The sequence below is a fragment of the Taurulus bubalis genome (genome assembly GCF_910589615.1).
Source record: "Taurulus bubalis genome assembly, chromosome: 20".
NCBI lineage: Eukaryota > Metazoa > Chordata > Actinopteri > Perciformes > Cottidae > Taurulus > Taurulus bubalis.
In genome coordinates, this window is record NC_136608.1 from 1,540,001 (window position 1) to 1,563,595 (window position 23,595).

At 43.4% G+C, this 23,595-nt stretch overlaps 2 protein-coding genes across 2 annotated transcripts in view; one reads left to right on the forward strand and one right to left on the reverse strand.

Moving 5' to 3' along the window:
* Positions 1-23,595, reverse strand: part of cog5 (component of oligomeric golgi complex 5) — a 42,132-nt gene that overhangs the window by 9,825 nt on the left and 8,712 nt on the right. The window contains exons 7-10 of the mRNA XM_079236256.1: positions 10,473-10,603; positions 4,289-4,448; positions 2,342-2,454; positions 2,176-2,253 (exon numbers count right to left, since the gene is read on the reverse strand). Coding sequence (XP_079092382.1) covers positions 2,176-2,253; positions 2,342-2,454; positions 4,289-4,448; positions 10,473-10,603 — 482 coding nt within the window. The remainder of the gene's footprint in view (positions 1-2,175; positions 2,254-2,341; positions 2,455-4,288; positions 4,449-10,472; positions 10,604-23,595) is intronic.
* Positions 18,802-22,282, forward strand: gpr22a (G protein-coupled receptor 22a; the record flags this gene model as incomplete). Its single annotated transcript, XM_079236235.1, has 3 exons — positions 18,802-18,918; positions 19,165-19,311; positions 21,239-22,282. 3 exons carry the CDS (start codon positions 18,802-18,804, stop codon positions 22,280-22,282), a joined length of 1,308 nt encoding a protein of 435 aa, XP_079092361.1.

A 23,595-nucleotide genomic window follows, 5' to 3' on the forward strand; every position in this document is an offset into this window, starting at 1 on the left:
TATGTGATGTCAGATGGACACGAAGAAAAAGGCTTTCATTATTTAATGGGTTGGACATGTCTGTGTATTCTCCTTTAATAAACCAGTAGAGAAGCCTGCTGCAGGTCTGCTGCCCAGCTGACCTCTCCTCTCCTCCACTGCATTCCTCACTTCCTCCTCTCCTCCACTGCATCCTCACTTCCTCCACCTTGGTAGAGCAAAGAAGTGGACAGACCTGATCGTTCAGTGTGGGGTTTCTTTTTGAGGCGTGGTCTGTTAGTTCCAGTCAAGTAAAACCATATAGCGACTGCATACCATGATGTTAGACAATATGTGCTTCCAACTCTGAATCAAGTGTTTAAACATGGCGATGTTAAAAAACAAAGACCAGTTGGATGTAGATGTAGCCTGCATAGATCAATGTAAGAATCAGAGCAAGAACTTAAGAATGACTACAGACTGAAAGATCTTTTAGACTTAAATTAGAGATGATGCAGGAGTCTGATCACACTAAGGTCTAACAACCTGTTAAACCAGGAGTCTGATCACACTAAGGTCTAACAACCTGTTAAACCAGGAGCCTGAGCACACTAAGGTCTAACAACCTGTTAACCAGGAGCCTGCAGCAGCTCCTGCAGTAACACAGTGCTCTGGGTGTGGCAGCTATTTCTGATGTGAAGGTGTGCTTATGCTACACTACTGACTATATTATTATTTATTTTTTATTTTTTATATTACACCTAATAATGAGCTTGTTTTTCACAGTCCATAGCTCCGGTGTGTGAATGCTTCTTTGATCTCCTCTGATGTGAGTTGATGCATTTAGATGCAGCTACATGACACAGAGTCATTCAGTCAGTGTGTGCAGACTCTGGTCCATAGCGGTGAAGCCTGAGCTGCTGAGCAGCCGTGCATTAGACATGTCATCAGGTCTCCAACTCACACATCGTTGAGCGCTTTGTTTCCATAGTAACGTCTCCCGCTCTGATATGTACAACTAGGTTTCTGTGAGGCGAGCGAGTCATGACGATGTGCTCATGACTGCAATGATCACTATTACTTCTAGTAACTGAGTGGCCCCCTGCGTTTCTTTCTTGAATAAAACTGTAGAAAATTGTATAAGCAATGTCATAATTTTTACATATTTGACCACATTTTGCTCTGCCGTGCTTGTAGTCCAGGTCAGCTGTGCTTCAGTCCATCTTAACACTACGGGCGTAACCACATCATGTTGGTTTGACCCAAACTGCTGCCGTCTCTTATTCACATACATGAAACATGGCACCGGTTTTACTTGGGAAATGTCCGCAGTGCTCCACCTGCTGTACGCTATTGCAGAGCTATGCTAGTTAGCTTAGCCCGGTTAGCGGGGTCAATCAAGCTTCATGCAGCCTCCCACTGCAGACTCAGTCCAACTAAGCAGCCTGCTTTAGAGTCTTTAGAGTACCACGCTGTAGACAAGTCAGAGTTACTGCCTATGGTTAATGTGCTAAGTTTACTGTGCGTTTAGTTCGTTGTGCTGCTCCGTACAAATGGGCATAAACTACAGAACAGTTCAGGAATGATCAACAGGTCAAGTCCTATGATTTACTACAGACATCTTTTTTCTTTCTTTCTTATTGACATTAAGTATTTAATGTGCAGTTAATGTGTCACAGTATTTGTGTGACTTAAAAGTAAGAATGATGTCCAATGAGCAACTATTAATAAGAAACTGATTTTTTTGTTGTTGCATTTTCTATGTTCTCCCAATTTTAATGAAACCGCATCAAACTATGACCCAAAAGCTGAGGCGCGTACCAAGCAGTACTCTTTGTGTCCTGTTACACCCACAATGCAACATTACCATGTGAGAGCGTGGAAGCTTACTTCTGTCTAACTCCACATTCTTTCCTTTATCAAAGTGCAGTCTTTAATAAGACATGACTTCAGACCTCACACAGCTCTAAAGACATAAGGCTTTATTCTTATATGTACAAAGCTTTATTTACATATGAGACCATGGTAGAGCAGGGTCTTTCCATTTGATCCCATCTCCACAGTCAGATCGTATTATAACTGGTTTTGTCATCTAGTTCAGCTTTCATGTGCTGTGTGTATGTCTTATATTAAGAAACATGCTTATTCAGTCATACTAACACTTCTTTGTTCTATTCTTCAATAAATGGCCATGTCATGTTATTCCATCAAACCCACCTTGATGATCTCATCGATGAAGCACACATGAGTTACAGGGTCCCTCTTCTTCATCAGGACCTTCTGCAGATGTTGCACCTGGAAAGTAAGCAGCTCACCATCAGTCCTCTGCTTGAGTTAAGTTATAATGAACTCTTCCACTGAGTCAGGTCTCAGGAGCCGTTACCTGTCTGCAGGCGGCACATATCTGGTCCATCAGCTTCTCCAGGCCGGTCCACAGAGCGGCACGGAAAGCGGCCGTGTTGCCTGGAGTGGGCAGCACTGCTCTGCCCGGAGCGCCTGAGGGGACGAGTCACTCTGAGGTTCTGCTTTCTTTCTGATATGATATGAAACCAGCGACAGCATTCGTTCCCACGTTGCGGATTGGGTTATGTAAAGTTCGAGTTCTTCTCTTCTTTTCTTTTCTAAGTACTTTTCATTCTAAGTTCTTTTCATTTTCTCTTTATGCATTATAACTGTGTTGCTTTGAGTGAAGTGATCTTTTATCACAATGCATTATAAATTGTTTTGAGTGAAATGATCTTTTATCACGATGCATTGTAACTAATTGTTTTAAATGAAATAGTCTTTTTATCATGCTGCATTATACTAATTGTTTTGAGTGAAATTGTCTTCTATCACACTTAAATACGCTGTAGTACATTCCTGTTTTTTTAATGACATTTATATATCACATGACACAAGTCTAAATAAGGTCATAGCAGTAGACGGAAGACTGGTCTAAATATGGTCCTGTTTATCAGCTGAACTTGAGTAGCTTTTGCAGCTGCAACCACAAACACGCTATTGAGTGTGTGACCAAGGTCAAAGCAGATTGTAATCACATGCACCTCCCACTATGTTTTGATAGAGATCTTCCCACACACTTGCCTATATATACTGTGATAACTGCACACTTCTTCAGTTCCTCTTGGGCTCTGTCCTTGAGATGGAACCACTCAGGTTGAGAAATCAAACTGAGATTTTCCCATATTGTAATTTCTGGTAACTGCTTCTAAGCGCTGCGGGGATTTTCTCCAAGACAAAAAAGAAGCGATTGATGAATTACAATGTGACTTTTTACACTTTTTAAACATATGATATGGCGAACTGACTCTTAGCTGCTGAGGGGAAAAGTAAAGAAAAAGACTTGGTTATAGTACTGTGTGTAGAATAACTCTTGTTGAAATAAAATGTATACTCTCAAATAAGAGTGTAGAACTCTACTCAATGAGGACTCCCGTTTAATGGAATAAGATAACTTCCAGGTTTTTCGAGACGAAGAAGGTAACACCGGGCCGAGGCTATTGACCAGGGAACACAATCCAGCACGATCCTGCCTCGTTTCCAGATCCAGACAAATGTAAGTAATCGTTTGGGTTGCACTGTGTGGAAAACGGTTCATCTTCTGTTAGAGGAAACAGTTCGGTGGATCACGTGGCTCAATAGTACAGGTAGGCCACGGGGAAACCGAACAAATGGGGGTTTTAACATCCGCCATTGTCTCTATGAATTGTAATCGAAAACAAACTGAGAGGGAAACCTCAGGGTTCTAAAACGGGCCCAACACAGAAGCATTTAGGATTCTTTAGACACACGCAGCAGCCAATGGGAGAAGCACATCTGACCTCCGCTTTAACCCTTCATTACAGCCCGCTGCTTGGGTTTAGTAAGTGGATCGAAACGCCAACCTTCTGGTTAAAGACAAACTGAGCCACCGACGGCCCGACAAATATATATTTTGAATAGTTTTGGGATAATAAAATGGAGCTCTATTGCACTCACAATATTAGTTTGTAGATACATACATTGTTGGTTTTGGTCTTTGGTGATATTCTGTATTCACTCTTATTGTCAACAAATTTATTTTGCCGATTTCAAATTGTTTGTGATATAATCCTCAAAATGTGTTCTAAAGAACCCGAGGGGAGGAAAGCCTGTTGATCTGAACGTGTCGTTAACTAGAACAATGACCAGAGCATAAAAATAACTCTCGCCCTGCAGCCAGAAGAGACTATCCTCTGTGGGCATGGTATAATCATCTATTTTAAATCCAGCCCACTCATGAACTGGGTCAAACTATGAAACTCCTCTTCCATCCTGCAGAATGAGGAAACTGTGTTGTGTGTCTCACCTCTGGGGTTGCTGGGCTGCGTCAGCCCCTTGATGTCCAGAGCCCTGCTGATGTGCTCCTGCACGCCGGTCCTGTAGCCGCCCACCACAGAGCCAATGGTCGCCCTCAGACCACCCAGGTTGTAGAAGACCTGCAGGGCCGTGCCCACCTGGGTGGGGTTCTGACCAAGAGGAGAGGAAGACAGGGACAGAGGGAAGAGACGTCGCTTTGAACAGTTTGAAATCAACTCAATGGTCTGTAGTTTCACACACTAACACTCAGTTTGACAGCGAGTACAGATGTGACAGCAGCAGCTAGAAATATACCTTACATTGATTTAGAGTGAGAGAGAGAGAGAGATGTGGCAGGGAAAAGTCAAGACAAACAGAGCGAGAAGAGAGGAATAGCATTGCTGTACTTTAATTGACTCTGCTATATTTGTACACTGCATGCTCTTCAAAGCCTACTTTTCTTTGAATTGTTCATTTTCCTAAAGTGGACAAACTTAGAGTTGTATTTCTACAAAGAAGTTGAAGGTTTATTGAGCGCCACAAACTGAATATGCTTATCCGTTTCTTGTCCAGAATATGGAGATTACATGTCATGTGTGAACATGCACCTCTAAAGCTGGTTAAATAATGATTTGTAGTTTCATAGGTCAGATCTACGTCTCATACAGTAAGGATACACTGCTGCTCATCCAGAAACACTTACAGCACATCATTCCCCTGTACAACCATAAATTAAACAAATCAGATACATGTTAATTACTGACATGTTGGACAGAGCCAGTGAAGCTACTTCCAACAGCTTCTAGTAGTTATGCTAAGCTAGGCTAACCACTTTCTGACTCCAGCTTGGAACTAAACTCCCAGACATGATGGCTCATCTTTCACCCCTCTTCTAGTCTCACGTATTTAATGGCATCACACACAATCTCACAGTGACCTCATGGCAACATGAAAGAGAACTCTGCTGAGACAGTGACCTTTCTTTTGGTTGAAGGTCACTCACTGCTACACTACCTCTTGGCCAACACACACACCTGACACCCACACACCTGACCTCCATGTTGAAAACCAAGGATTCATGGATGATGCATCATCATCATCATCATCATCATCATGTGTCATTATACAACACTGGGTTTAAATACAATGCAGTTGCAGCTCATTTGCATATTGTTCACCTCTCATCAGGAGGAATGTAAACAGTAGGAACAATAATTATTTGGGCAATATGGCCGACATCTTCACATAAAAAAGGGAAACAGTGTGCAGAAGCATTGGCTATGTTTCAGCACCAGAGAGTCCTGCTCTCCCTCTTCCTGGTTCTCAAGGCATGCTCCTCGTTTTAGACTCTTTTATTTGTAAGGGATGTAGTTTCACATCCTGCACTATCCTGCGGTCCGCCTTTAATTTGGGATGTGACAATGGAACCAGGTCTCTGGAAAGATGTGAGCACAACAGTCACTGACCTCATTTGCTGGGTTAGCCTGTTTTTCCCTGTGAGCGAACATTAGCAGCAGCAGATCGGTGGAGGAATATCCTGCGTCCTCGTCTAGCTCTCTAGCTCATCTCGGCTCTGTTCGGTCTGGCAGGGCTGTGATCGTCTCAAGTGCCGTCGCCCACAAACTAATCGAATCTCGAGCCCCCTGCTCTGATGTTGATTGTAGTCTGATTGACAGAGTTATATCATACAAGCTTTTATCTCTTATTGATTGCTGTAATGCACTCAGTTAATCTGTGATTAACCGGTTGCAGGTAATCCAGAACGCTGCTGCCAGATTACTGATGAGGACTAAGAGACTCACATCAGATCTCTCCACTGGCTCCCTGTAGAGCACCTTTTGGTTCAGGGGCCACACCTCTGGGCTCAGGGGTCACGGTGACCTTAAATGTGACAGACGGGCCAGAATCAGATGATGGAGAGTGTTTATGAACTAATATGAATTAAAAGTAAAAGCCATCAACTAAAAAGTAAAGAAAACATTTAATTTAAATGGGAACAGTGTTGTTGGTCTCCTTTTTTTTGCCAGTGCATCAACGTTTGGTGTCAGTTTGGTTCTCAGGACAGATCTGATGTTCATCAGGTAACTGGGATGTATGGTGTGATGATTACATTACACTACATTTCATTTAGCTGACGCTTTTATCCAAAGAGAGTTACAATAAGTGATTCAACCATGAGTACAAACTCAGAACAACAAGAATCAAGAAAGTACAATTTCAATAAAGTTAAACTACAAAGTGCTATCAGTAAGAGACGTTTAAGTGCTACTACAGTGCTACTACAGTGCTACTTTCTTTATTCAAGGTGTAGTGTAGTTGTTTACTTCAGACAGGTTGAGTGGGTTTCTTCAGGAGAGGGTTAACTTGCCTCCTTCAGAGAGTCAGGGAAACAGCCAGCTGAGAGAGAGGTGTTGATAAGATGGGTGAGAAAGGGAAGAAGGTCAGGAGCAATGGACTGGAGAATGGGATGGGGTCAAAGGGGCAGGTGGTTGGGCGGGCAGTGGTTACCAAGGTTACCAAGGTAAGAACTTGATTGGGAATTGGGAGACAGGGGGTGAAAGAGGAAAGCAAAGGGAAAGAAGATGAAGTTTATGGAGGTGTAGTTATAAAAGAAGATGGATTAGTAAATGAGGAGCGTATGTCATCTATCTTTTTTGTAAAGTAGTCAACAAAGTAGCTTGGTAGAAGGGGGGGGGGGAGGAGGGGCTGGGGGGGTTAAGGAGGTTGGAGAAGATAGAGAAGAGTTTTTGGGGGTTAGAAAAAGAGGATTCAATTATGGATTGGTAGAACAGGCTTTTTGCTGCAGAGATAGAGGCAGAGAAAGAGGAGAGAAGAGAGTGATAGGCGAGCAGGTCGTCGGCATGTTTGGATTTTCTTCATTTCCTTTCCGATGCTCATCGTGGTTCTCTGGGCACGCACCGAGTCAGACGGCCACGGAGAGGAAAGGACTTGCGGACCTTTCGTGTCGTAAGAGGACAGAGAGAATCAAGAGAGGAAGACAGAGTAGAGAGGAGAGTGTCTGTGGCAGAGTTAGGCTACATGAGTGCGAAAGAGTCAGTTGAAGGAAGGGCTGACAGAACAGACGAAGCCAGAGAGGAGGGAGAGAGGGTGAGGAGAGGAGGGAGAGAGGGAGAGAAGGAGCGAATGTTGCGACGGACAGGTGCAGAGTCTGTTGATGTGGGAGAGTTGTCACTTCCAGAGAGTGGGAGAGAGTAAGAGATGAAGAAGTGGTCCGAGACATGAAAAGTGAGGTCAGATGTAGAGCAGTTTCTGGTAAAAAAATATAGTCAGGGTGGTTGCCAGCTTTGTGAGTAGGAGGGGAAGGACTGAGTGAGAAAGCAAAGGAAGACAGTAAGAGTAACTGGGATCTAGAGCCAAACAACAGCAGCATCCTCTTCATCCTCCTGATGTTTAATGAAGCATGAAACTCATCCAGTTTAAGAGTTGAACTTCTCCTTTAAGACGGAGTCACATTGCAGATCAATTAGCTCCAATTGAAACTCCTGTGTTTCATAGTCTGATGACACTCAGGTAGCCAGAACGACCCGGCTCAGATCCGGCTTAAGCTCGGCAGCCTGATTCTGGCGTCATAACCGGGGCCAGCATCGGCCATCGGTTGCCGACTCGGCTGAGACTCGGGATGAACGACGCCACAGAATCGAGCCGATTAATTTCTACAAGCCAGATTCGGCAGCCATCAACGGGCCAGAACCTTAGTGCCGGCTGCCATGGCTCAGCCAGAACAGGCCCGTGTCTGTAACGCTGAATCTGGGCCAGGTATGGAACCAATTAAATGAGCCAAAGCTGGCTCACGTTTGTCCGCATCGAGCTGGAACACATGGTCAGACTCTCAGCAACACGGCCGAGTCCGCTGCTGCTGAGGGGAGAAGTGACCCCAGCTGAAGAGACTTTGTTCAAATTGGAAAACCGGTGGAAGAACTCTTCTGCAGGTCGTCCAGTGATTTGCTGTATTTCACACGTTGAGGGGGAAGGAAGCTGGAGGTAGAACCTGATGATGTGACACGCGAGTCTCCTGGGTCTGATGCGCCTTCATTATGCCGAGGAAATAACTCTGATTCAGCTGTTAGTTCATTTCACAACTTTAAAAACTAATTTGTTTAATAAGGGCTGTTAGAGTGTTCGTACTGGGGAGTGGGATCAAAGGCTAAATCAATGCGGTCTTTAATATAATTTACATCCTTATTCAACCAGTTTAACCTTCTGACACTGACACTGACACACACACACACACACACACACACACACACACACACACACACACACACACACACACACACACACACACACACACACACACACACACACACACACACGCACACGCCTTGTTGTGGTCACTTTGGTTTAATTCATGTTTTGTTTGTTTGTATGCTGTACAGCACTCTGTGACCTTTGTCTGTGATAAGAGCAATATAAATACACTTTACTTACTTATTGAGGATTAATACAAGTTCATTTAGGTTTTTATTGAAACAGACACTTGTCCACTACGAGATGACGGACTTCCTGGCTACTGTAGCTGAGCTTGCATTCTCTGAATACTTTCTTAGAGAAGAGAGGAGGAGTTCTTTCACATGGGTCAGTTGAGTTTCCACTCAACAGAAGGCTGCAGGGTCTCTGAGGCCGAATCAGAGCACTAAGCTGAAACTACTTTCCACACAGGCAGAACGGCTGCTTACATAATAACAATACACAATCCCTGGGATATATATTTGTTTGTATACAGTACTAATGTGCGTGTCTGGGTCTCTAGAGCCTCAAATGGCCTCACAAATAACTCAGTGACAGAAGCTGTTAGCCCAAGCTTCTCCAGCAGAAGTGGCTAACAATATTTAGGGTTTCAGTCATCTTGGTTGTTTTACCTTGTAAGACATTGTTGTTGGCCATGTGGCCTTGTTTTGTTGTTGTTTCTCTTTTTCGTTTGTTTAGTTTAAGTTATTAGATTAATATTGTGTGCTTTTATTATGTTGTGAATAAATGTTTGTGGAAAAAACATGCTGTCTGTTTAATGTTGTGGAGTGAATACTGCCAACCTCTGCTATACTCAGTAATTGACATGGTACTTTTTGGTTATAGTTATTAATTAAAGTAAATAGTAAAAGTGAGCAAACGAACATCCTGTTATTGATGTAACCAGATGGCTGTAGAGGCACACCAGTGTGTATCCTTGTAGTTTAGTTTGCTGATAGTCAATAGAGCCAAACACATCGTTAAAAACAATAAACTGCAGAGCAGCGTGTGTAATCTCTGTTAGCTGTGACACAAACACATCATCCATACTGTTAGCTGTTAGCCAAACACATCATCCATACTGTTAGCTGTTAGCCAAACACATCATCTATACTGTTAGCCAAACACATCATCCAAAATGTTAGCTGTGACACAAACACATCATCCATTCTGTTAGCTGTGACACAAACACATCATCCATTCTGTTAGCTGTGACACAAACACATCATCCATTCTGTTAGCTGTTAGCCAAACACATCATCCATACTGTTAGCTGTTAGCCAAACACATCATCCATACTGTTAGCTGTTAGCCAAACACATCATCCATACTGTTAGCTGTTAGCCAAACACATCATCTATACTGTTAGCCAAACACATCATCCATTCTGTTAGCTGTTAGCCAAACACATCATCCATACTGTTAGCTGTGACACAAACACATCATTCATACTGTGACACAAACACATCATCCATACGGTTAGCTGTGACACAAACACATCATCCATTCTGTTAGCTGTGACACAAACACATCATCCATACTGTTAGCTGTGACACAAACACATCATCCATACTGTTAGCTGTGACACAAACACATCATCCATATGGTTAGCTGTGACACAAACACATCATCCATATGGTTAGCTGTGACACAAACACATCATCCATATGGTTAGCTGTGACACAAACACACCACAAACTGGTTTCCTCCCACTGTGGCAGAGGGATTGAAGGGGAATCGGGCCCTCAGCTGTGTTATCAATAGTGCTTAAGAGTGTTGAGCGAGGAGTCAGCAAGCAATAGTATAAAACACGCAATAACAGGTGTTTTGAAGAAGTGTGTCACAGAGCAAAACAAACAACAAACAAAAGTAGATTACCATGTAAATAATAGACTAGGACACTATTTGAGAGCTCAAAGCTCAAGCATGTGTTAATGAATGTGTACCTGGATCTCCATGCCCTGCTCCAGAAGTCTCTTGGCCTGGTTCTCCACCTCCAGCCGGGCTCTGCTGATCAGCAGCAAGTCATTCTCAATCACCTCAATGCCGCTCAGATCCACACCGTGGGACAGGTAGTCTAGAGCATGGCAAAAACATGCACACGCACACACCAAATTATTACATTTTACAGCTTCTTTTCCATTTTCATTCAGGTTTACAAAGGCTCAAATATCCAGTACTCTGATCCTCATTTTCTTTTCCAACAAACAACATTGTTGTAGTTATTAACTAACTGAGCTTAGTCTTATTTCCCGACCTACCAACACCTCATATAGCTTATAGTGAAACTGAGGACCTGTGAAGATTAAGTTCACAGAAAAGTATTTCTGTGAAGCTACTATTCAGTTTGTAGTGACACAATAAGTGACCTCAGCATCTCCGTATTCGGAAGCTTCCTGATGGTTTGTGGTGCTGTAAGACATCAACCGTCTGGAGCTACACATGTTCTCGGTCCTCCAGAACCTCCGCCCTGATACGGGGATGTTCTGTGAGGACGGCCACGGCACCACATCGGCCTATCAACAGGTTTGGTCTGCTGTCGTGATATATATGTCGTGAGATGTAATTTATAGAGATCCCTGATCATGCCGCAAGACAAATCGCTCATCATTGACGATCCATATTGTTATAGATCGTTTTTGTTGTTTTGTTATAGCAGCTGATTCAAGATTGAATTTTTATTGATATAAAAGTCCTCAAACGACTGGATATATTTAAGTACCTCACTAAAAATGAGATTTGACAAGATTACATTTGCTAATGTCCACATGACAATGTTCTAATTTACCGCTAAGCAGAGCCTGAAGGCATCACAGTGTAATGAATATAACCTGCTCCCGTTAGCCGTACGAATGCAGAAGTCCTGATTGCATATTTTACTGAATATCGGCCGATAAAGACCTCAAAATAGGGTTGAAAAATAAAATGAGCTACGTTAAAGCAACTGGCCCAATTCTTAAGATCTAGACCTTTTTTTGAAGAAATGAAGATGCTATCTATGCATGTCTTTAAGGAACACAGCAGACTTGAAAAAACGTCTAAAAACGTCAACGGCCCAGTCAAACTTCATCAACAAATCTTCTTCGTGAGAACATTATCATATTTCTGTTTGTATTTGCATCCTGTTTACAGAAATGATGACAGAGGGACGAGTCAGCAACACTTGATTCCACACTTCTGCGTGTTCAACATTTCCATTTTGCTTTCCCAGCATCGTTTCTCCAGCCACAGCCTCGTGCATTAGTGGATTAGACAAAAGGTCTAATGACATAATGAGAGGAGAGGTGTACAAGTGACAGCAACCATTTCAGATGGTTATGTGTCTAAAGGTGAAGATAGTTTGCTCATCCTTTTGAAAGAAAGAGAAAGAAAGAGAGTATCACCAGGCAGGTGGCTGAGGCACAGAAAGAACCATTCAATTAAAAAGCCTCAACAGAACTACAAAGCTGCCAAAGACCACAATGCAACAGCTGAGCCCCAGACCTCTCTGAGAGAGAGAGAGAGAGAGAGAGAGAGAGAGAGAGAGAGAGAGAGAGAGAGACAGACAGAGGTGGCTCTATTCCGACTCCCAGAGGATACGCTGTGCTCTGCCTCAGATGTGCCCTGGTTTCTGTACTGTGGGAATTCAGGGGGGGCTCTACAGTTAAAACGGCCCAGAGCATCATTGGTACCATCTACTGAGCTCCAGTGATATTGGAGAGAAGAGGAGCCTGCAAAGAGCCCAAATGACTCAAAGACATTTCCACCCAGCCTCAACCTGCTCACCGGGCTGTGAAGTAAAGTGTTCAGCTGCTGTACCACCAGACTTCAGAGCAGCTCGTTTCCCCAGGCTGCGATACTCTAAATGCATCCTCCACCCTCCTTGTATAATAGGGTTTTCTTTTTCATTTTTCTTATGTAACAAAAATGAGACTACAAACTGCATTTCGTTGCGCAACCCTTTTTTACAAAGACAATAACTGAACCCTTGGCTAAGTGAGTAAGTGAGGTCATGTGGAGATGCGACTATGTGGGTCCATGTCTCCAGTAGTGGCTATGAGCCTCAAGTAGGATAGGTTCCTGTGTTATTCTTTTTTTTCTGGGTTTTGCTGCTTGTGAACATTCAATAAAATGCTGTAGTTTTGATATGGGAAAAACATGTCTTAGTGAATTAACCTGTGTGCCATTTATTGAGTTATATATGTCTAATATTGTAAAGTTGTGATTATTTCCCTGAAATATTGTCCCGGTGGCTGTATCCCTAAATATTAGCCCAAAGCAACTGCTCATGCATCGAGTGTGAGTTGCATACTTTATTAAACCCTGATGTTGAATCAGAAATCCATGCAAGTATGTGATAACTCTAGCAGAGCAACCTGCTAATAGTTTAACCTTCTGTGTGAGCTAAGGGAGCTAAAATATCACAATATCTTCTCTCCATGTGTGAACACTTTGCTGATATTGAGCCTTGAACCACAGCGTGTCCACTCAAAGCTACACAGCCACACGTTTACAAAGAGAACAGGTCCAACTGTCATAGAACTGCAGCTATAAAAAGTTTCAAATGAATGACTAGTACTTGTACAGGTAACTGTATAGCATGATGTTTCAAATGAATGACTAGTACTTGTACATGTACAGGTAACTGTATAGCATGTGTTTCACATGAGTGACTAGTACTTTTACTGCCAATGGACAGCATAGATGTCACAGTTGTAGATGCTCTGTCGAAGGCCATCGTGCTTACAGTAACTGCAGGAGTGAAACTAGACTATCACACAACATTGTCATCTTTGTGTTGGAAAAGAAGGCTGTTGCTTTCTTTTCTTCATCTCTATCCAACTCTGCCTCACCCACACTATGCTCAGAACCAATCTCTCTTTCCCTTGGCCCCTGAGCTGTCTTCATCTCCTGCCTCCGTCACGCATCCTGCTCATGTTTGTTCATCAACGGTCTTTCCCCCTCTATAAGCCTGCTGTCTGCATCCATTGCTCTCTCACTTGAGACTTGCATCCCGCTGAGTTGCGCATGTCAGTAAAACCGTTGGACATCTCTGCTGACACTCTTTTAATAAACACTTGCAGAGTGAGATGAAGAGCTGCGATACGATGACCAGAGATGTGTTGCATATCATGGAGAGGTGTGTCCTGAAGACAGCAGACAGGCCTTATTTCAATTCTGATCCATCAGTCTCCGCTCACTTTGGCTGGCGATGCTGTTGTTGCCATGCCAATGCCTAGTAGCCCTAATCCATCCACTCACTAGCTCCAATGGTAGCCAGATCGGGGCAATTAAGAGATGCACTGTCCAGCCGGTGCTAAGCAAACAAGCAGCAGACGAGTGGCCAAAGTCCTGAGAGGAAGGATGCTGCCATGAGCATCGTCATGGCCACAGGTGCTACCTCGTCTCTGACTCCCGTTAAAACAAACACATGAGAAAGAGACAACGCCTCAAACACACAAAGGTCTGCTCTGTTGTACATGCATGTGGAGAGTTATGCCCACTTACAGACCAAGAAACATGAGGAGCGAAAGAAACATGAGGATTGAGAGTGTTACATGTGCTTTGTGAGTCCCATTAGTCGAGCGCAGAGGTGTAAAGAGGAAGAGGAGACCGTACAGAGAGAGAGGGGGTGGGGCTACTGGAGGCAGAAAGCAGGACGACAGAGACTACAGACACAGGAGCAGAGCAACCAGAAGAGAGGCAGAGCAGCAGCAGCAGTATGTCTCTGGCTATGCGTTCTACCATCACATGTCCGTCCTGAAGGGACTCATTGAACGTTGGAGTAAACCTCAGCATCAGGGTGATCACCTGTAGGCTCCACGCTACCTTTGGGGATTGAGATGGCAAAGCTCTACAGGGAAGGACAGCACTGAGGAATGATCTCTGTCTAAAGGTAAACTATTCATGTACTAACACTGTCATCGCTGTTCTGATAGCAAGGGAATGGGAATGAAGGATCAGTGAAACCCACACAGCAACTGACATGTAGAGCCTGTGAGTCACGCTTTTCAAGCAGGGATTATTCCTATTAATCCCTAGAATAATTAGACAAATGTGTGTCTGTCAAAAAGCAAGGATGGTCTTCACGAGCTGAGCTCACTGCCTCCAGAAGAGAAATGGAATCAGAACATGTCCTTAGAGTAAGAACAGGATCATGTGATGGAAACACAGCTTCAAGAAAAGATGAGCCAAAGACTCAATGTAATCTAGTCTAGAAAATACAAAATATATAGGAATTTGTACTTAACAAATGACAACTGATTCACTTAAGTAGTTATTTCTCGCTCTGACACCTTACTTAGAGCTGGGCATCTCTTTACAGATACACTTTATGTGAATTAGATCGGCTTTAAAACACTCCACAGGAAGTCAGTCAAGTGTTCACGCAGGAGGTGATCAGCTGATTGGTTCAGGTACAAACTGTGCCAGGTTAAAATCAGCATGTCTTACCAGTTATCAGGCGTTTTATTTCCCTGTGAACCCGTTCATTTAAATCAGCTGCTGGAACATAGAGATGGTCTGAAATCACTGGATTTACAGTAATCCACCATTCTTAAGATAAAATAACAATACAAGTTACAAATGTACAGAGATGTCGTTTAATCATGTGTTATGTCGGATGGACATTTTAATGATAAGACAAAATATATATATATACTATACATTTCATGTTGGAGGAAATGTTTTCATGTAGCAAAAAAGAATCATAGTTTTTGTTCTGCGACAGAAAACAATTCGAACAAGAGAAGTGCAGATATAAAACAATAACCTCTGCAATATCTCCACAGGTCCTAGTGGGTGTTCATGTTGTATTGTTGATTCATACTGAAGTGGAACTGCGTGCTACAAACCTTCTAATAAATAAATATCACTAAAGAAAAGCAGGAGAAACAGCTGCACCTAGGTGTATCGCTCTAATAAATCATTGAAGATGCATCGCGCTGCATCTCCTCAACGCCGACAGAAGAGTCTCTTTCCTGGAGTGACGAGGTTCAACCAGAGTAAGAAATGTTTTGAGTTCTGTTTTCTGAACTCAAAAGCTAGAAACAGTTTGTTAAGACTGTTCCTGAGGGCGGAACCCATTGGATCGTGAAACATAACTTAACGTGCAATAAAATAAATCAAGATGGATTGATAATGATTTTTGAATAGCAATCAAATCATGAGGTGCCTTGAGATTCATGCCGAGAATGCCAATGAGTTTGTTACGTCAGAGCTGTGTGATTTTCTGAAAACAGCCAATAGGCGTCCAGCTTTCCCATGGCTGAACACGTCATAAACTACTCAGAAGTTAGAAAGGCTTGTTGTGGTGTTTCTTTCAAAGAGCAGTTTACACGTGTAGATACAGACATGCAGATCATCATCACTTTCAGCACAGCTATTTCAATATATTGTGAAAAGACATTGCAATGTATTCCTATATTGAGAAGCCTTCCTTTGGGGAGCGGTGGCAAACAATACTTTGATACGTTGTGAGATGTATAAACATTTAGGTCTAACATGTTAAATGTTGTCTAACACAAGCAACCTTACAGAACACATGTTAACGTTGATCAATGGTCATCTCATGTAAGAACACATGTTGGCGTTGATCAATGGTCATCTCATGTAAGAACACATGTTGGCGTTGATCAATGGTCTTCTCATGTAAGAACACATGTTGATCAATGGTCATCTCATGTAAGAACACATGTTGGCGTTGATCAATGGTCATCTCATGTAAGAAGACATGTTGGCGTTGATCAATGGTCATCTCATGTAAGAACACATGTTGGCGTTGATCAATGGTCATCTCATGTAAGAAGACATGTTGGCGTTGATCAATGGTCATCTCATGTAAGAACACATGTTGGCGTTGATCAATGGTCATCTCATGTAAGAACACATGTTGGCGTTGATCAATGGTCATCTCATGTAAGAACACATGTTGGCGTTGATCAATGGTCATCTCATGTAAGAACACATGTTGGCGTTGATCAATGGTCATCTCATGTAAGAACACATGTTGGCGTTGATCAATGGTCATCTCATGTAAGAACACATGTTGATGTTGATCAATGGTCATCTCATGTAAGAACACATGTTGGCGTTGATCAATGGTCATCTCATGTAAGAACACATGTTGATCAATGGTCATCTCATGTAAGAACACATGTTGACGTTGATCAATGGTCATCTCATGTAATAACACAGGTTGATCAATGGTCATCTCATGTAAGAACACATGTTGATCAATGGTCATCTCATGTAAGAACACATGTTGATCAATAGTCATCTCATGTAAGAACAACAGGACTCTGAATCCAACCAGACCTTCAATGTTTACTTAATTTCCCTAGAAACTTACTCCCGAAGACAAATGCACCTTTTAGCTCAAGACCAACCACTAAATCCTGATCTGCCTTAAAACGGAGTGAGACATGGTGTGGCCGGTGACAGTTAGTATATCATCTCATGCACTGAGACAGTCTGCAGAGCCAGTTCAGTGTTCAGTAATCATTTGCAGAACAACACATGACAAGAACCATCAAAGATAAAAGGCATCGAAAACGGATTAAACACACATTTGGCGCAGATACACAAAGCAGAGCGCTAACGGAGAGAGACAGGCATACAACTAGCACAGAGCCGTTATCTGTCGGGGGATACAGGAGTTGAATGGATGGGATGTGAGGCAACATGCAGACCAGGGTAAAGATCTGACTCCAATGAGACATTTATCTTTCATACTTCTTTTACTGAAATCTCCCATCCTCTCCTTTAGCAGATGGAATAGGACTGATGAGGACACGAGACGGTGATGACAATGATGGGATACGTCTTCTCTCAAGGGTAAACGGGGAAGTCAAAGGATCCATGTTTCTACGGACTATATGATAGATATCTAAGTCTCTGCCTCCTCTTGGATCACAGGGTTGATGACGGCCGAGAGGAACAACTACACACGCTTGTTTCCATTTCCCTTGGATCCTCCCCTCCATTCTGCTTCCTACATTCACTGTTCTCTGGAATATAAAATGTAAAACTTGATGACAAAGTATTGTGGACCCTATCAGGTGTGACAGACACGAAATACCTGAAAAGTGGAGCAACTTGGAGACAGCAGGATTGTTCTGGCACTGGCCTCATGCTGAAGCAGGGATGAGATGGAGGCAAGGCTCCAGCACAACGGACAATGAGAATGAACAGAGCTGTTCATGAAAGACAGCATTGATCTTAGCGCATGCACTGATGCTGCAAACCACACGCCCCCCAACCAGGGGCGGGTGTGTGCCGCTGCCTGGGTTTCTCAAACAGACGGGTCCCGTCGCCCGAGTGGAGCAGTGTTCCTGAAGCTAAACGCAGACGTGTTGCTTCCATCACATTGTACTGTTCACAGAGGGAATGCAAGTCACGACTGATCTGGTCCGATCAGAAGATGGAGGGATGGTTTGACTTGCTCCACCAGGTTTCTTCTAGCCGCTTGGATTGTTGATGAGCTGAGAAGACTGCTGAGGAAGAGGTGAGTTTACGCCCGATGTCACACTCTGTAGTCCAGACCTTCCAACAGGCCATAGAATACATGGTGTTCTCACACCAGGGTTGTTTGTAGCAAACAAAACCAGGACAGACTATTTTAATTTGTTATCCTGTGAGGTTTCTGACAAAGTGAACTACAACTCCCAACTCTGTAATATTGGGAAAGGTGTCCGTATGCTAGACATGAACTAGTTCCATCAATGTGTAGTCAACTAATACACATTTGCCTTCAACTGGTCAACTGTTCCTCACAGCCACAAGGCAAACCAACAAACAACTCGTCATAGTGAGGAGAGAAACGACTAAGGATTCAGGAGACACATGGAGACACATCCCGACACTTCCTCCCCTGTGCACACCTGCTCCTGCACCTGGTGTTCAGTTTGAACTGTTGGTCTTGTTGGGGATGTTCAGTAGGAGGGGACGACTTCTCTGGTGTTAAAACACATTCCTCCTAGAAGTGAGTGTGACTCTCTCCCCAACGTTGACAATCAGTGCACACACATATCAATAACTATACCAGACTGATTATGCTGTGATGAAATGTACTGTTGTAAATGTAAAGTATTGTGCAGCAGCAGTGTGAATATGATCAGTATACAAAAGCGTCCTGGACAGTAACCGCCTGTTTACATACATTCTGAAAAAGAGACCAGCTGTAAGTTCCCTGGTCTGGGACACTTTCACAAATCACTGCTTAAAAAAGTAAAATAAAAAAAGACCTGATCTTATTCATTGTGAAAACCTCTCCAGGCCTCTTCTTCCATCAGGATCATGCACACAGTGTGGATCTCTGCAGCCACCATGAGCAACATGACTGTGCTCGATACGGCCGACCCGTATGACCTTGACATGACCTCCGACACGCCCATCTACCCCATCAGCTTCCAGGTAATGTCAACTTAATGTGGCATAGCAGCATGAAGTCCATCCACAGATCTTCTTGGATCAGGAGATGTTCAGGAAACTGATTACTGTCCGCTCATTAATGGGTTGGGAATTTAGATTTTGTATACTAAAGTAAGTATGAAAGAAAGAAGACTTCATGGTATTATAAAGCATACATCAAAACTTCCACAGTATGATGATCATGCATTATTATGACTAAAATATCACACCATGTTCTTGTGGTGGTAGGTTTCACTGACCGGCTTCCTGCTGTTGGAGATAGTTTTGGGCTTGAGCTCCAACCTCACGGTGCTCGTCCTCTACTGCATGAAGCAGAACCTCATCAGCTCCGTCTCCAACATCATCACCATGAACCTGCATGCGGTGGATGTGTTGGTGAGTCCCTCAATGAACATCCAAAACATACAAGTTTGCCAAGAGGAATTTACCACTAAGCGGTTGGATACTGAGACGACACTGAGTGCTACACAAAGCACTGGAAGTGTCATTCAGGTCACATGCTTCTGGTTTTAAAAAAGGGGCAACCCGTAATTTGTAGTGATGTGTCCTTTCGTGTCGAGGCTTCGATGCGCGTGTCGAGTAATCCAGGTAGATTTTGGTGAAGCGCGTATCGCGGCTTGTGTCGATGACGTATGTGGTGACGTTCGAAGCCTCGCGAGCCGGCCGTACCAGGTGACTGATTCAGAAAATGGTTCGTGGGTTTGCCGTGCGATTTGAAATATAAGAGGCAGCGAAACTCAATGGATTTCCCCCCTTCCTCTCTGTACCCAGCTTCATCTGTGCCTGTGAAAGGGTATTTTATAAAGCAGGCGAAATAGTCTCAAAAAGCCCAGCACTGTGGAAAAGGTCTTATTCTTACTTTAACAAAATTGGACACATCAACATGAACTAGCGGAGCTAAGGCTCGAAACACCGATCCTCTAACTGAAAGTCAGCTATTCTAACCAATGACCCACAGTCACATCACAACCCTCTCCCAATTGGTTTCGAGTTTTGATTTTGACACTGCCATTATATGATAAAGATAGACACAATATTAATAAGTTAATAATTGATGTATTGGCGTCACAAACATAATTTATTCAATTTAAAGCTTCACACACCAAAGCCATGGTGTCGTTATGGTCACTCTGCCTGTTTTACATGTATTGTCCACTTGGTGGCACAGTTGAGCAAATGAAGCTTCGGCACATGAGCGAACCAATTGGATGGAAAGCTTCAATGCTTCAGGAAGCTTCATCTCACCATCACTAGTAATTAGACAAGTATTACACATGAAGTTGGATTATGTGCGCCACACACACGTTGACGAGGGCAGCAACGTGCGACTCGTTTTTCTTCCACTGCTTTGATTTACTTTACCAAGTTGCTAAATGCAGTGAAGTTAGCTTCACTACTTAAACCAAACGCTGCTCAACCTTCTCCACTGTGTTTATTACAACTTGGTTTACATTTCTGCAGTGCTAGCATACAAACAGCAACCTTTTAAGAGGACAAGTGGAAGCTTTTCCTTCTTATTTGTACAATAAAAAAGGAGGGAAAAGGGGGATTTGAGAGAAGTTCGCTGGTGCAGTGCCAGTTCAAAAGGGCAGACTGTTTTGCCTGTGGCGTTACTGCTCATCTTCACACTCGACTCTGAGCTTCCTCGGCTCCTCAGCTATACACTGTTGAGTCACACGGCAGTAATGTCTACGGTCAGAAACATCAGTGCAGTAACTAGTATTTGGTTCAGGACAATACGTTTAGGTAAGCTGGGCCTGTGGCCCCCAACTAAAAGGCCCCAAACTGCTATGAACTCATTTAGATGTTATGTACAAGACATTGAAATATCCCTACTGCTGCAACTCATTGTGCCCAAACATTACCTTCAAACGGCCCTGAAGGCACTCAGAAAATATGCAACTCAACTGTCTCCAACTTACTGTGCTTTACTTCAGACATTGTAGAAATACATTTACCCGACAGACATTTTACTGGTTATATTGCAAATTCAAAATCTAAGTATGCTATTCAGCATTATAAATTGAAAGCTCCATTGAAGGATATTGTGCTGATAATGCTCTCTTTCACTTCACTGACCGTTGGACCGAAGGAGCTGAAACCTCTCTGTCATAGGTGGAGTTATTTAGGTTCACATGGGTTTCTACAAAGCCAATCAAGGGTTAAAGTATGGACTCTGGATTGATATTGATTGCAAGCATTGTGTTCTAGTTTTACCTGGTGCTAAAAAAAAGAATCTCCTGATTTGGTGAAAACCAACACAATGATTTGGTTAGTGACCTGCACTCCTGTCTTGTTCCAGGTGTGTGTGTGCTGCATCCCGCTGACAGCAGTGGTGGTGCTGCTTCCTCTGGAGACGGACACAGCCATGATCTGCTGTTTCCACGAGGCCTGCGTCTCCTTTGCAAGTGTAGCTACTGCTGCTAACGTCCTGGCCATCACTGTGGACCGCTATGACATCTCGGTGCGGCCGGCAAGCCGCGTGCTCACGACGGGCCGGGCCGTCGCTCTACTGGGGGCCATCTGGGCTCTCTCCTTCTTCAGTTTCCTGGTTCCCTTCATGGAAGTCAGCTTCTTCATGACCTCTGGTTCAGACCTTGTGAACCAGACTGCAGTGGCTCATCCGAACGAGTACGACACAGAGCAGGGTTTGTACTATCACCTGCTAGCACAGATCCCAATATTCTTTTTTACAGCTGTGGTAATGCTCGTGACTTACTACAAAATCCTTCAGGCACTTAATATTCGCATTGGTACACGCTTTCAGCACAACTTACCTAGAAAGAAGCCAAAGAGCAAAAACACCATCTCTCTGAGCCCTGCCACACGAGCAGAGTCAACCGACGCCTCACCGAGTAGCGCCGGCGGCCGGGCGGCCAGCAGCGCACCTTTGGGCATGCGGGCGTCAGTGTCGGTCATAATTGCGCTCAGACGAGCGGTCAAGCGTCACCGAGAGAGACGGGAGCGGCAGAAACGCGTCTTCAGGATGTCTCTTCTCATCATCTCTACGTTCTTACTCTGTTGGACCCCAATAACGGTGCTGAACACCGTCATCCTCAGTACCGGGCCCAGTGCTCTAACGGTCCGCCTCCGCTTAGGCTTCCTGGTGATGGCCTACGGAACCACCATCTTTCACCCGCTGCTCTATGCCTTCACTCGGCAGAAGTTACAAAAGGTTTTGAAAAGCAAGATGAAGAAGAGGGTGGTGTCTGTAGTAGAAGCTGACCCTACGCCAAACAATGTCGTCATTCATAACTCCTGGATTGATCCCAGGAGGAATAAAAAGGTTACCTTCGAGGATACGGAAGCCAGACAAAAATGTCTTTGCTCACAAGACGTAGAGTAATGGGATTAACTTCAATATAGAGGTCCCATCTGTAGACTTACATGCATTGGTGACATGTAAAAGCTGGTGTTATGAGGCAGATGGGGAGATTTGTCTATCCAAGAGAGGTGGAAAGAAGTGAAGAAATCCAAATATGATGAGAAATGTAGTGCAAGCCTAAACAAATGAAACATGTGCTCATTAACAACAGCATCATGAGCAGCTTACTAGAGGATGACTTCAGAAAAGACGTGTTCCCTGAGATCAGTGGAATATAAAAGAGACCGGTGAGGAGTTTCATGAAATAAAACCTACCTGCAGCTGAATGTGTACCGGTTCAAGGACTGCATTGAACAAAGACACAGAGAAGTGCATTGCTATTTGTTATGGAATAATGTGTTGAGCGCTATCAAGGACAATTCAGTACGACGATGTGACAATATATTTAATTAAATGATACACAATATATATCTATGCTTAATATTATTTCTATATCGTTTCTATCGTGATGTCTAAAAAACAGCTGCAAAACTGACTATATCACTTGGACACTGCTTTCTCTACATGTGGAGCTTAAGCAGACGGTTTTGCTTCCAGAGGGCAAAACAAGAAGAGCTGGTAAGAAAGTCAGACACGGACCAGAACACGTCTTCTGCAACGTTTCCACACAGCAGCCGTGTGGAGGCCGGCTGGGCTTTGTGTTACAGGACTACAACCTATGATGCAGAAACCTGTGAACGCTGTTCGTTTGTGTCCCGTTTAGATATCAGGCCTATTTAGAGAAGATATAGGTCAGGTTTAGGTTCATTTATCTCAAATTTCACTTGAAACTGTTATGTTAATGTTGCACTAAAGTTCGTAATAAAATTTGAAAATACTCATTTCATTTGTTCAGTATTGAGGCTATTTCATGTGGACCAGAAAACATGCTATATTGTGAAATATACCATTATCAAGATATACAATGACCTATATCTTGATTTTGGCCATACCATCCAGCCATAACTCTTTTATCCAGCAGCTTCACATGTTCTCTGGTTGGCATAGAAGAGATGAATGTTAATGTAGTGACAGAATACCTCGGTATTGTTTGTCACCCTAATAATAAACAACCAACGACACAATATGTCCGTCTCCCTCTGAAGTAACAGATCGGACCAGAGGATGTCCAACACTGAGATGTGAAATGTAATTTCTGGTTGACTTTCCTCAGAGGTCACCACTGTGTCTTGTAATATAGGGACTTTTAAATCTATTGTTCAACTAATGCCTTGTCAACGTGTGTACGGATTAGGGCTGTAACAACGAATCGATAAAATCGATTATCAAAAGTG